Below are 14,979 nucleotides of genomic sequence, written 5' to 3' on the forward strand. Positions count from 1 at the left end.
TTCCATAGAGGGAGCACTAGGCTTCCCTCCAGCTCTTGGGCTTAGGCGATTCTCTTGCCTCAGCCTCCCAAGTAGCTGGGACTACCGGGGCCCGCCACAACACCTGGCTATTTTTTGTTGCAGTTTGGCTGGGGCCAGGTTTGAACCTGCCACCCTCGGTATAGGAGCCAAAGGCACCACCCAGCTCCATCTTCATTCAATGAAAAGACCTTGGGCAAGTTACTTTGAAACTCTCTTGGCTTCACGTCAAAAAGGGGCCCTTCTAACTTTCTGCATCATACTCTCTTGGGATGTTTTTTCCAGGTCTTTTCTGGTTCCTCAAAGTACTGAGCAGGATGAAAGCAGGAACAGAAGAGGATATAAGGTAAGTTCTACTCCCACTCCTGCCCTCAGCCCCTAGCCCAGCAGAAGTCCCAATTTAGACAGGGGCTGGAAGGTTGGAAGGAAGAAAAAGGGGGGAGGGATGGAGGCTTTGATGGAACAGTAGTTGAAGTAACCAAGTTACCAAGTTCTGTTACAAGAGAAACACAAACAGTCCAGTTTCTTCCAGCTTCCTCAAATGTTCCAGGCTCCCTTTCCATACCCTTCTCCACTGGATTCTCTCCAATGGCTCTTGAATTTGTCAGAATCCCTCAGTTCTGGTGACAACCAGAGCAGCACATGTACCTTCACTCACATACCTACCCCAGAATTATAAAACTGGGCAATGGCTAACACTGCAACAGAAATCAGTAGCTGAGCCGGAAATGGGATCCCTAAATCATATAGTGCCTTACTGAAGTTAGTTAATACTGAGTTAGTGGGCGGCGCCTGTGGCTCAGTGAGTAGGGGACCGGCCCCATATGCCGAGGGTGGCGGGTTCAAACCCAGCCCCGGCCAAACTGCAACAAAAAAATAGCCGGGCGTTGTGGCGGGCGCCTGTAGTCCCAGCTGCTCGGGAGGCTGAGGCAAGAGAATTGCTGAAGCCCAAGAGTTGGAGGTTGCTGTGAGCCGTGTGACGCCACGGCACTCTACCGAGGGCCATAAAGTGAGACTCTGTCTCTACAAAAGAAAAAAAAAAATACTGAGTTAGTAACCCAGGTAAATTCCCACCTGCACATGCAGTCTTGTGCCCTTTTGATTCCCAACTCCACTGCTAATTCCCAAGCTGCCCTCACAGAGTCTGAGGCAACGGCAGAGCTGCTCAGGTGGTCAGGGTTGCAGTTGGTAGGGGCAAGTAGTAAATTCAGAAAAAAGTGCCCCCTCTCTCAGGACAGACCAGTTCATTTAACAACAATTAATTACTGAGAACCTACCTGCCTGGAGCCTATATCTTAATGGGGAAGGACATAGTGAAGACATATATAGCCATATGTCGTTTACCAACAGGGACAGGTTCTGAAAAATGGGTCACTAGTCCATTTTCTCATTGTGTGAACATTTCAGGGTGGCCGAGTGAAAAGGGCACAATGTTGAATTCCTAAGATTTCAAAGTCCACCGCTCAAGGCAGAGGAGAGATGCAGCACTTCTCCTGAAAGCCTCTGTAGAGATGAAAAGAAGACCAGGTCCTCTGCTGGTCTTCTTCTTCATGAGGAGAAGTTTTCGGGAAACATGCAATTTTCTGGGCACAATCTAGCTGTAACACATGTGATAATACAGAAAACCAACAGGAAGCGGACCAGTAATAATCATGAAATCGAATGAATATGCATAAAAATTATATACTTCCATGATGTATTGCTCTAATGGCACATACACATATTTAAGTTAAAAATGAGCTTCAGTAGTCAGGTCCACAGAGGGAGAAAATGCTTATCAAATTCACAAGTTCCATTTCTATTTACACCTCTACGTCCAGGGCAGGGTCACTTGTTCACAGCATCTATGTACTCATGTAACAACTCTGCCCTTTGAAATAAATCCACTGTCATCGTGATCTCCTGCCTGCTTCTCTTTTCTAGGAGTGAAGAGGTACCTTCACAAATAACATTTGTTACCCCGAACAGCAAGGCAAAAAAATTGTTAATGAATTTGTGTTCGGGGGGCAGAAAATCTATTGAATCCTCAATTTCCCCTCCTTTCTTTTCCCCCTTCGCTTAATGATGTACCTATAGTAGGTACATCTTTCTACTGCCCTTCCTAGTTTCTATTCCCTTTTCTGATGTTTAAATGTGGGTCAAGTCTGGTTGTCAAAAAGACACGCCAACAGAAAAAAGTAATGAGCCACTTGCATGAGATATGCACTAATAAAAATTTAATATCATAAAACAAATCAGAAAACAGCATTGTTTTAACCATTCACAATTAAAGAGGAAAGAGACAAAATTATAAGGCAGCCATCCATGGAATGATTTCATGTTTACAAAGGATCCAGAAAAATGGACATTTAAAACCACTGTTCCAGCTACTGAACCAGGGGAACTGAAGTGTTATCCCATGAGATTCCCAACTTGCTGGAAGATGTCATCAGAGAAAAGATCAAAGCCAATCTGCTTGACTTATGCAACTGTGTTAGGTTGAGCACATCCAGATAATTCCTAAATGGTTGTCTAATTCTTTCCCACAAGTAATTTCTTTCAGGTCCCCTGAGGTAAATCTAGATGTTTCAGATACAAAGAGGTTACATCATTGGTTTTAATTTGATAGTATCTCCAACATAGTATCTCCACAGTATCTTTGGGTGATATGGACAGTTCCCTATTGAGAAGATGTTTTCTGATGCAAGGAAGATTTGTTCCCCTGCAGAACAGCTGCAGAAGGTGTCATCTAGAACTGTAGCAGTTCTGGATGAATCTGGTCACTATTCTCAGTCTTCTAAGAGGCTCAGGAGCCCAAAAGGCAGGAGCATTCTTTGGGGTTTGTGCTGTTGACATACTGTTACCGTGGTCAGTACCTAGCTGTTTTCAGGGGCTTAACACACTCCCTTGCTGGTGTGTCCTCCTAGTTCTAATTCTTGAAAAAGAGAAAAACCAGGCAGTGACACTTAGAAGTAGGCTGGTAAAAAAAAAACATAGTCACATTTTCTCCTTTCTACATTGAAAGGACAACTCAAAGCAGCCACTCCCTTTCTTTTTTCTAATGATTCAAAGACCAGGATTGACTAGACTGTTTTGAGTTGGGAAATAAAAAGGTGAAAGGAGGGGAAAGAGAACACGCAGCCTCTGTAGGTAGTACTGCTTTCAACTCTACACGTCCCAGGCAGAACCTATGCCTAAACAACAAGAAATGTGACAACAGCCTGCACAGGAAAACCGAATCACACCCGGAACATCACTGCTTTGACAAAATGAGAACCGATAAGCAATTAACTGGAGAGTAAGTGAAGGGAATGGATCAGTAGTATTTTTCAACTTAATCTGCCATTATGAGAGCACTTGGAATCTGAAGAAAGTCTACCCCTACCAAGGAAAGGAGTCAAATTGCAATTAAGATTCACTTTGGTTATGTGGAAGGAAGGACCATGCTTTTCATTATCAATTGCGTCTCTTTGGTAGCCAATAATTCCATTTGTAATCACAGCAGCAACTTAAGTATTGCCAAGGTTTTCAAATCTGTTAGAGCATTAAGGCATCCACATCTAAAGAGGCAGCTTTAAACAAGAGGAAAATGGAACAAAATGGGTCAGAAAGTGAACACGGATATGGCCTCTCCTGGGACGCTGCTCACCACGTAAGCGAGCTCTTCCTCTAGGGAAGGAGGCCTCCACCACACTGCCTGGTTCCCTGCTGCCTGGAGATACGTTTGAGCCCTATGAGAGTTGTATGGCTATGTCTGCCGGCTGACCAGGAGAGAAATAAGTAGTTCCTGAGGCAGCAGCTTTAAAATCTGGGGAAGCCCACAGCTTCTCAGAGCTGTTAGGGCCTTGAAAGTTTTGCCTGTTAATAGTCAGGTTGAGAAGGGAAGGCAAATTTGGAAGTTAGAATGGTTCAATCCTTGCCAGAGTTCAAGGCCCTATCCAACAAGGTATTTTAGCCAAACATTTAAGCATGATGGCAAGGCACTGCTGAAAGATCATTTGGCCAGCAGAACAAATTCTGACCACTGCATACACAATAAGATAGAAAGCACTACTATCCAAACCAAACCAGACACTACGACCTGCTATCTATTGGACAAAGTCAGTTTCCAGAGAAAGTCTAGGCAACCATATAATTTTGAAGGACCAGATGAAGCCCCAGGTCTCTCATAAGTCAGCTGTTATCATCTAATCAGGAAAGTCACTTACACTTTCCACGCTGAACCTTTTCTTGGTTTTAAATTGTACACAATGGTTGCCAATGACTAAACCAAATCCTATTCATGCTACTTTCTACACCACAGCCAGCAGAGGGCTTCCTAAGTTTTATTTCCACAGCTGCTGACCCAGTGACAAATTTAAGAAGGAAATAAAGAAATCATGGTCATGCTGGCTCCACAGCATATAAAATGTTTTTATAAACTACTAAATCCACTGTCCTAAAGAAACTATTCTTAGTTCCTCCTTAATGTACTATGTTCTGAAATGACACAGAAAGTCAAAATAAATTAATAATAACAATATTATACAAATATTTGACAAAACAGGGTTTACATAGATTTTGGCAAATATGGAAAAACGTTTGTTTATTAAACACTTTTGCTATCTCAATTGCCAGAATATTAGTGACTGTGTCAACTCACATATGAGAAGGTGATATTTTAAGGGCTTGACAAAGCTGATTTGACATAAAAGTAACTTCTTTGAAGGGGATAAAGAATAAAGACATTATTGTTTTCATCATCACAGTTCAAGAAGTGGTTGTCCTGATGAGAATTCATCTCATACAAATATTAACACCAGCAGTAAGCAGCAAATTGTAGGGAGGAAGGGCTAGAGGGAAAGGTAAGAGAAAAGCACGGAGAAGATGAAGAGACAAGAGACATGATTTCACTAAGTTTTAAATCAACAGGCATGCACTTCCATTTAGATCCACCTTCACTTTCTTCACTGCTACAGGTGGTTGTGTGGGCAGACACAGCTCCCTAAACCAGAGGCTGACTTGCTAAGAGAGATGCTTAAAAAAAAAAAGACACATAGCTTCTGGTAGTCTTACATTTAAAAAGGCTACTACAAAGATGTCAATAACTATCCAAATTCACTTAAAATCTAACATCCCTTAATTTCCAAAGATGGTTTATGTGATCTGACTGTTCTTGAAGGAAAGCCTAGGCTTGAAACTATTAGAACTTGGCACTTCTATAAGAATGCGCTGGGGGCAGGTATTCTGCAGAGGAGAACTTGAAAAGAAATGCTACAAAATACCCTGTTTCCCCAAAAATAAGACAGTGTCTTATTTTAAGGTGTGCTCCCAAAGATGCGCTAGGTCTTATTTTCAGGGGACGTCTTATCTTTCCTGTAAGTAGGTCTTATTTTCGGGGAAACAGGGTACTAGTCACCTCCTTAAAAGCTAGTCCCCCCCTCTGTTGCTCCATGTGATGGAACTACATGCTGCATTCAGACAGGCCTGTGCACAAGGAGCGGTTTAAGTTTCTCTAGTCATCCCTTTTCAATGCGTCTTCCCGTCATTCTCCTGACTCTAATCCTGAATTAACTGCAATCACCTTTAGCATCTAACAGAGTGAGTGCTATGACCTTCTATCAAGGCATGTGGCATAGATGCTAAAGCACCAGTCTTACATGGTGAGAACCATGTTAAACATCAATGGATGAAAGTGGCAGAGCCTCTAAACTGAAAAGAGATTTTGCTTAATTACAGAACACTGTATTTTCATAATTACTATTTCATTGTGAGTATGAAGTTCTCCACTTTTCTTTAAAACTGAATTCCATCTTCCCTGAGAATAGGGTTAAGAGAAGCATCAAAACTCATAATGCCAAAGGCCCTTAAAAGACAACACAACAGAATGTCTATAGCTAATTGCAATGTGTTGTTTCTACTCTAAAAGCTTTTCCATTGTTCCAAGTTTTGATCTCACCCACTTCTGGACTCTAGGAATACAGGTGGAGATGGGCAAGATGAGACAAGAGACTGAGAAGTGAGGAGCTGTCACGTGCCGGCTGCCGGCTATCCTCACTGGATGGCAAACGGCCAAAGACTGAGGCTGGAACCTGAACATTTTAATGCTGGTGTCCTACTGACAGGATGAGTGGGATGAGGCAACCCAGAACCAGAGCTGCCACCTCCAGGCGGCTGAGGCCTCTCCCTCCAGTGGTGTCGGGCTTGTGGCTGTGCCCCATTCCTCCCACCTCAGGGAGGACGTGTACTGTTGCAACATAAAGAAATGTCCCGGCAGAGAACAGCATGGCCACTCCAGTGGCATTAACCTCTGAGAGGGCTTCTTTACTGCTCTGTGAATTAAAAGAGAGAAAAAGGAGTAATTAAGACAAGGAAAGTTCAGGGTTAGGAAGTTATCCCAATGAGAAAACACTATTTGTAACTGGTGCTGTCTGGGTCACTGGAGACATCTTGAGATCAGAGCAATTTTAGCTTATTTATGGGAAGCTTCCAAATAAGCTTCCACCACTACACCTAGCGCACAATAGCTCTTGAAAAGGAATTCCAAGTGCTTGTTGAACAGATGTGGTCTGTATTATTTTTGAGATGGAATCAAAAACATATTAATGCAGATATAAAAGTTCAGACTTTAATTCCTTTATTCTACAAACATTTAACAAGCATCTGCTATGCGCCAGGCTCTAGGCCAGGTGCTTGAAATATAGTGGTAATCAAGATTTCCTCACAGAGCTTAGAAGTATCTCATGATCTAATCTTTTTTATTTTATTTTATTTTTTTGAGGCAGAGTCTCACTTTGTCACCCTTGGTATATTGCCATGGCATCATAACTCACAGCAACCTCAATCTCTTGGGCTCAAGCGATGCTTTGCCTCAGTCTCCTAAAGTAACTGGAATTACATGCTCACACCTGGACGTGTTCTTAAAATTTTAATTTGTCATCTTAGTCCATAGATGACATAGATGTCCATAGATCTTAGTCCGCTTTCCTAATAGAAACAGTTGAAAGTAGTCTTATAAAGATTAGCTCATGAGCTGGGCACGGTAACTCGTGCCTGCAATCCTAGCACTTGGGAGGCCAAGGAAGGTAGATTACCTTAGCTCAGGAGTTGAAGATCAGCCTGAGCCAGAGCAAGACCATGTCTAAAAACAGCTAGGTGTTGTGGCGGGGACCTGTAGTCCCAGATATTTGGGAGGCTAAGGCAAGAGAATCGCTTGAGCCCAAGAGTTGGAGGTTGCTGTGAGCTGTGACGCCATAGCACTCTATAGAGGGTGACCAAATGAGACTATGTCTCAAAAAATAATAAAATAAAATAAAATAAAAATTTAAGAACATGATATAGGTGCAGCAAGTAACTCCATGTCTCCAGAATTATCAGTAGCTTCCTGTCAAAGTTCTAAACTTTATATTGACTAATGAAATTATAAGGAATTACATAATGTTCATTGATTGAAAAGAAGATAAGGCTCTTCAGGTGAATGGAAAGGAGTTTTTTGTTTTTTTGGCCAGGGCTGGGTTTGAACCCGCCACCTTCGGCATACGGGACCGGCGCTCTACCCCTTTGAGCCACAGGCGCCACCCGTGGAAAGGAGTTTTATAACACATTGTTAACAAGTGAAATCAGCAAATGCTTGATTAATAGGAACTTAAGCATCTTATTTTTCATATACTCCTGTTAATACAGGTTTTACCATATCAAATACTAATTCAATGGACACTCAGAAGAATCAGTGACCTTTAGAGAGGACACGAGGGAAAGCAGTTCCCATGAATTTGCTCTGAGTCAGTTTGGTGCTAAAATTTTCCTCCAGTGGCTTCCCCGTTGACATTCAGGTAAAATGCATGAGAGTTGGTGCTAAGAACTGCAGCACAGATAGAACTGTAAGGCACAGAAAAGTCCAGCTTGGAAATGGAAGAGTGCCCAGACTCTGAGCTGACAAATGACACATTTCACTCAGGTCTGAAGCTATGTTAAGGACAATGATGAGGAACTGGATATTTAATATTTGGTGATAATGAGAGCTGGCAGTAGAAGAATTTCTTAGCAAATACAGCCATCTCTGCTCAGCTCCTAAAAGCTACACATGGCTTGTCACTCATGCTTTGTGTGCCCACCTCAACATTAAATATGGATGGATATGACTTGGTACACATCTGTCAAATAAAATTAGCACAGCTGGTTAAGTTTAAGAGATTTTAAATATTGAAGGACCAGCAGATATTTGTGAAAATATTCTTGGAACTGAGAGGGAAGACGTTTTCAAATCAAATAAGGAAAGACTAAAGTTTTGGAGAGAATAACCTTGGAATTTAAGATATTTACCATGTACAGATTTTTACTCCCAATTTTACCTTTGGTTTGAGAGGGTGATTTACATAACATAAAAGACCCTAATTTCTAAGAGATCACAGAAGAACTAGACACTTGTCCAGATAAGCTAGGAATGGGTCAGCTTACCTTACTTAGTCCTAAGTATGTCACCATGGACATGACTGGTGCTGCCAGTGCAAAGACCAGCAAGTGCTTTCTGATTCGGTTCCGCTCTAGGCCGGCATGCATTAAGAAGGAAACCAGCCCAAAAGCAGCTGGTGCCTGGAAATGAAAATTATGCTGTATTATTATTCTAGAAGTATGGATTTCTTCTACCTCAAGAAGTTCATGTCATTTGATTATGATTTCTCATGCCAACAAACCAGTCATAGTACCAAGACTGAGTTATGCCTTTTAAAAATTAATGTTCTAAGCTAAGAAGAAATCCTATTTGTGTGTGTTTCTTGGATAGCAGAAAAGGGAAACAGTGATGAAAAGAAAAATACTTTTGAACAAAAATTACAATGAAATATAGAGTTTAACAGTTGGTGTATATAATCACAAAAAACCCTCTGAAGTAAAAGGTTTAAAAACTGGTTAACAAAAAATAGCTAAGAAGAGATTTATCTAATTCTCCAAAATGAAAAGCAATAATGAAACTAAAATATTTTTCTATTCCAGAAAAATATGAAGGACCAAGAGAAATTTTAATGATTAATGTGTTCAATATCAAGTCTTACACCAATATTTTACTTACCTTATGTAGCATTATTGCCACAAACACAATTAACTGGACACTAGTTTGTGAAGTAGAAGCTGCTGCGCCCAAGGCAACACCATCAGCTAAATTAGGAAAAAGTGAAACATACAATACTATAAATGATAGTAACAGTGTAGTTACTGAATATGTGGGCTTTATAGTCAGGTACAGAGCGACTGGGACAGTTACTAAAACTTTCTGAACTTTAAATGGGTTCAACAAATTATGTATTTCTTAGGGTTTTCATGAAGTTTTTTTTTTGTTTGTTTTTTGAGACAGAGCCTCAAGATGTTGCCCTGGGTAGAGTGCTGTGCTGTCACAGCTCACAGCAAACTCCAACTCCTGGGCTTAAGCGATTCTCTTGCCTCAGCCTCCCAAGTACCTGGGACTATAGATGCCCGCCACAACACCCAGCCATTTTTTGGTTGTAGTTGTCATTGCTGTTTGGCAGGCCCGGGCTGGATTCGAATCCGCTAGCTCTGGTGTATGTGGCTGGTGCCTTACCCGCCTGAACTACAGGCACCGAGCCAGGGTCTTCATGAAGATTAAATGAGATATCCTATGTAAAAATCTTAGCACCTGGCTCAGAATATTTGATTTGTTAGTTTTTTGTTGTTTTTCTTTTAGACAGAGTCTTACATGTTCTGTCACCTACGTAGAGTGTAGTGGTATTATTGTAGCTCATTGCAACCTCAAACTCCTGGGCTCAAGTGATTCTTCTTGTCCCAAATAGCTAGCACTATAGGCAAGCACCACAAGGATGGCATAATTTTTCTATTTTTCATAGAGACAGGGTCTCATTCTTGTTCAGGCTGATCTCAAACATCTGCGCTCAAGGGATCCTTCCATTTCAGCCTCCCAGAATGCTATGGTTACAGGTATGAGCCACTGTACCTGGCCTTGTTAGTTATTTTTATTGTTATTGGAAAAAGTACAATCTCACAAATACACTGATTAATTAATTCATTTATAACAACAGAAATACCAAAGAAATTCAAAGGAAGCATCTCTTTAACTTACAGATAAAGAAACAAAGTAAAGATACTAGGACTCAACCATAGATAATTCACAATGAATAAATATTGGTTGAATGGATGACTTTAGTTAGAAAAACATGCTATACTAGAAAGGATCAGATAATAATGAGCCACCTTTCACTTTTTTTTTTTTTTGAGACAGAGTCTCAAGCTGTCACCCTGGGTATGATGTCATAGCTCACAGCAACTTCCAACTCTTAAGACTCATGTGATCCTCTGCCTCAGTTTTTCTATTTTAGTAGAGATGGGATTTCAATTTTTGCTCAGGCTGGTCTGGAACCCATGAGCTCAAGCTATCCACACACCTCGGCCTCCCAGAGTGCTAGGATTACACTGACTGTGAGCCACTGCGCCCAGCCTTTTTTTTTTTTTTCTTTTTTGAGACAGAGTCTTTGTTACCATTGGTAGAGTGCTGTGACGTCATAGCTCAGAGCAACCTCAAACTCTTAGGCTTTAAGTGATCCTCTTGCCTCAGCCTCCCAGGTAGCTGGGACTATGAGCACCCACCACAACGCCTGGCTATTTTTTTAGAGATTGTGGTTTTGCTCTTGCTCAGGCTGGTCTCAAACTCCTGAACTCAAGCAATCTGCTTGAGTTGGCCTCCCAGAATGCCATTACAGGCGTGAGCCGCCACATCTGGACCTACCTTTCACTTTTTTTTTGTAGAGACAGAGTCTCACTTTATGGCCCTTGGTAGAGTGCCGTGGCCTCACACAGCTCATAGCAACCTCCAACTCCTGGGCTTCAGCGATTCTCTTGCCTCAGACTCCCAAGTAGCTGGGACTACAGGCGCCCGCCACAACGCCCGGCTATTTTTTGGTTGTAGTTTGGCCGGGGCCGGGCTTGAACCCGTCACCCTCAGTAAAGGGGCCGGCATCCCACCGACTGAGCCACAGGCGCCGCCCCTCACTTTTTTTTTTTAATCACTGACAGAATCCTACTACTGGGACTACATTTAGGTTATGGTTCTAAGGTGTGCCCCATCAGACTTCTGCATTGTACTACAAACCTCCTCTGCTTAAACTGATACTCTGGGTGTGAACTAGGCATACAGATCATTCAGGACAAAAGTGCCAAGGCTCTTTTCAGATGAGATTCTAAGGCAGAGGTCAGCAAACTTTTTCTTTCTTTCTTTTTTTTTTTTTCTTTTTGAGACACAGTCTCACTATGTTGCCCTTGGTAGAGTGTGGTAGCATCACAGCTCACAGCAACCTCAAACTCTTGGGCTTAAGCGATTCTCTTGCCTCAGCCTCCCAAGTAGCTGGGACTACAGGCACCCGCTACAATGGCCGGCTATTTTTTTTTTTTTTTGGTAGTTGTTATGGTTGTAGTTGTCATTGTTGTTCAGCAGGCCAAGTAGCTGGGACTACAGGCGCCTGCCACAATGCCTGGCTATTTTTTGGTTGTAGTTGTCGTTGTTAGGCAGGCCAGGGCCAGGTTTGAACCCACTGGCACGCTGAGCTACAGGCACCAAGCAGCAAACGTTTTCTTAGAGGGCCAGAAAGTAAATCTTTTGGGCTTTATGGAACTATTCAATTCTACTATTCAGGCACAAAAACAGCCACAGATAATACATCAACATTGATAATATATAAACATGTGGGTATGGCTTTGTTCCAATAAAACTTCATTAATATGATGATGTAATTTTCATGTGCTACAAAATATTCTTTTTTGTTTTGTTTGTTTGTTTCGGATAGGATCCTCCCTCTGTTGCCAGGCTAGAGTGCAGTGGCTGTTCATCATAGCTCACTGCAACCTCAAGCTCCTGGGCTCAAACAATCCTCCTGCCTCAGTCTCCACAGTTGCTGACACTACAGGCATGCATCACCATGAGCAGCTAATTTTTCTTACTTTTTAAAATTTTTTGAGACAGAGTCTTACTTTGTTGCCCTCGGTAGAGTGCTGTGGCTTCCTAGCTCAAAGCAATGTCAAATTCTTGGGCTCAAGCAATCCTCCTGCCTCAGTCTCCAGAGTTGCTGACACTACAGGCATGCATCACCATGAGCAGCTAATTTTTCTTACTTTTAAAAATTTTTTGAGACAGAGTCTTACTTTGTTGCCCTCAGTAGAGTGCTGTGGCATCCTAGCTCAAAGCAATCTCAAATTCTTGGGCTCAAGCGATCCTCTTGCCTTAGCCTTCCAAGTAGCTAGGACTACAGGAGCCTGATAGCCATGACACCTGGCTAGATTTTCCATTTTTAGTAGAGATGGGGGTCTCACTCTTGCTCAGGCTGGTCTCAAACTCCTTGCTTCAAATAATAATCTTATGCTTTATCCACCCAAGTGCTGGGAGCACAGGCATAAGCCACTGTGCCTGGCTTCTTTTTTTTTTTTTGAGACAGAGTCTCACTATGTCACCCTCAGTAGAACGCTGTGGTGTCGCAGCTCACAGCAACCTCAAACTCTTGGGCTTAAGTGATTCTCTTGTCTCAGCCTCCCAAGTAGCTGGGACTACTGGTACCCGCTACAATGGCCGGCTATTTTTTTTTTTTTTTTTTTGGTAGTTGTTATGGTTGTAGTTGTCATTGTTGTTCAGCAGGCCCGGGCTGGATTCGAACCCACCAGCTCTGGTGTATGTGACTGGTGCCCTAGTCACTGAGCTACGGGTGCTAAGCATGGCCTCTTGTTTTTTTTTTTTTTTTTTGGCCAGGGCTAGGTTTGAACCTGCCACCTCCGGCATATGGGACCGGCGCCCTACTCCTTGAGCCACAGGCGCCACCCGGCCTCTTGTTTTTTAACTATTAAAAAATGTACCATTCTTAGCTCACAAATCTTGACACTGAGTACCAGAACTTGTGCTTGTGTTGGAGGCTCTCATTCAGCAACAGTTTCCTCAAAGAGAAGTCCAAGAGCATTCAGTGTAGATGGTCCCTGAAATGTAAACACTAGGCCTTCCTCAGTGTGACAGAGAAGAGGTTACGTTGCAATCCAACCCTACCTGCAGCATGGACAACCAGACCCAGTGTGGTGGTGATTTTGGAACTGCTCGACCTTGCTGCTTCTGGATCTGAAGTGCAAATAAAAAAATAAAATTAAGTAATGTGAGATAAGCTGCTCAAACACTGACCTGGAGGTGAAAGAATTTTTTGAAAGCTCTTAAAGGAGATCATCATTTTCCTCACTATAATAGTTCCTCACTACCTCAAACCTTTAGGAGTTTCTCCCATCATGAAGAGGTGTGTAAGGAGGGAGCTCATCATTTGACTCAACTTTCCTTTAACAGGCAAATTCCTGAAAACGTACAACCCCTGCTGCCCCAACTTCCTCACACTCCTTAATCCTCTACCACTCTAGAGAAAGTGCTCTGTGGCCTCTGATCACTTCTTTTCAGATCAATATAATAGTCATTGTCTACCTCTTCCTCGTCCCCAGCCACCTATAACTTTATGCTAATTCTAACATCTATCATATTTGCCTTTCTCCATTTTTTGCCATTACCTTAACCTAAATTTTCATCAACTCAAACAAATCAGCAATACGCTAATTGGTTTTCCCTTACTCTCATTTTCCCATAACCTAATACATCCTATCCATGTCAGATCAATCTTTGAAAAGACCACCCTTTGCTGCATCAGCTAAGAATATGCCACTTTTTAAAAAAACAAAGACCATATGATTATCAAATCATATGTGATCAAGGAATACAGAGAATCATATGATTAATGCAGAAAAAGCTTTTGATAATATCCAGCATTCCTTTATGATCAGAACACTTAAGAAAATTGGTATAGAAAGGACATTTCTTAAACTGATAGGGACCATCTATAGCAAACCCACAGCCAATATCATATTGAATGCAGTTAAATTGAAATCATTTCCACTTAGATCAGGAACCAGGCAAGGTTGCCCATTGTCTCCACTGCTCTTTAACATTGTAATGGAAGTTTTAGCCATTGCAATTAGGGAAGAAAAGGCAATCAAGGGTATCCACATAGGGTCAGAAGAGATCAAACTTTCACTCTTCGCAGATGATGTGATTGTATATCTTTAAAACACCAGGGATTCTACTACAAAACTCTTAGAAGTGATCAAGGAATACAGCAGCGTCTCAGGTTACAAAATCAACATTCATAAATCTGTAGCCTTTATATATACCAACAATAGTCAAGTTGAAAAAACAGTCAAGGACTCTATTCCATTCACAGTAGTGCCAAAGAAGATGAAATATTTGGGAGTTCACCTAACAAAGGACGTGAAAGATCTCTATAAAGAGAACTATGAAACTCTAAGAAAAGAAATAGCTGAAGATGTTAACAGATGGAAAAACATACCATGCTCATGGCTGGGAAGAATCAACATTGTTGAAATGTCTATACTACCCAAAGCAATATACAATTTTAATGCAATCCCTATTAAAGCTCCACTGTCATACTTTAAAGACCTCAAAAAAATAATACTTTGTTTTATATGGAATCAGAAAAAACTCAAATAGCCAAGACATTACTCAGAAATAAAAACAAAGCAGGAAGAATCACGCTACCGGACCTCAGACTATACTATAAATCGATAGTGATCAAAACAGCATGGTACTGGCACAAAAACAGAGAGGTAGATGTGGAACAGAATAGAGAACCAAGAGATGAACCCAGCTTTACTTACTGTTATTTGATCTTTGACAAGCCAATTAAAAACATTCAGTGGAGAAAAGATTCCCTGTTTAACAAATGGTGCTGGGTGAACTGCCTGGCAACTTGTAGAAGACTGAAACTGGACCCACACCTTTCACCATTAACTAAGATAGACTCTCATTGAATTAAAGTTTTAAACTTAAGACATGAAACTATAAAAATACTAGAAGAAAGTGCAGGGAAAACTCTTGAAGAAATCGGCCTGGGCAAATATTTATGAGGAGGACCCCCCCAGGCAATGGAAGCAACTTCAAAAATACACTAC

The 14,979-nt window shown here is 41.7% G+C and overlaps 1 protein-coding gene across 2 annotated transcripts in view; it reads right to left on the reverse strand.

Annotated features, from left to right (window-relative positions):
* Positions 1–2,214: 2,214 nt before the first annotated feature.
* Positions 2,215–14,979, reverse strand: part of SLC39A9 (solute carrier family 39 member 9) — a 50,494-nt gene continuing 37,729 nt past the window's right edge. For both annotated transcript variants that reach the window (XM_053601285.1, XM_053601286.1), the window contains exons 4-7: positions 13,025–13,093; positions 9,044–9,129; positions 8,434–8,568; positions 2,215–6,308 (exon numbers count right to left, since the gene is read on the reverse strand). In XM_053601285.1, coding sequence (XP_053457260.1) covers positions 6,078–6,308; positions 8,434–8,568; positions 9,044–9,129; positions 13,025–13,093 — 521 coding nt within the window. In that variant the 3' untranslated portion in view covers positions 2,215–6,077. The remainder of the gene's footprint in view (positions 6,309–8,433; positions 8,569–9,043; positions 9,130–13,024; positions 13,094–14,979) is intronic.

Source organism: Nycticebus coucang, chromosome 9 (assembly GCF_027406575.1).
Source record: "Nycticebus coucang isolate mNycCou1 chromosome 9, mNycCou1.pri, whole genome shotgun sequence".
In the NCBI taxonomy this organism is placed as follows: Eukaryota; Metazoa; Chordata; class Mammalia; order Primates; family Lorisidae; genus Nycticebus; species Nycticebus coucang.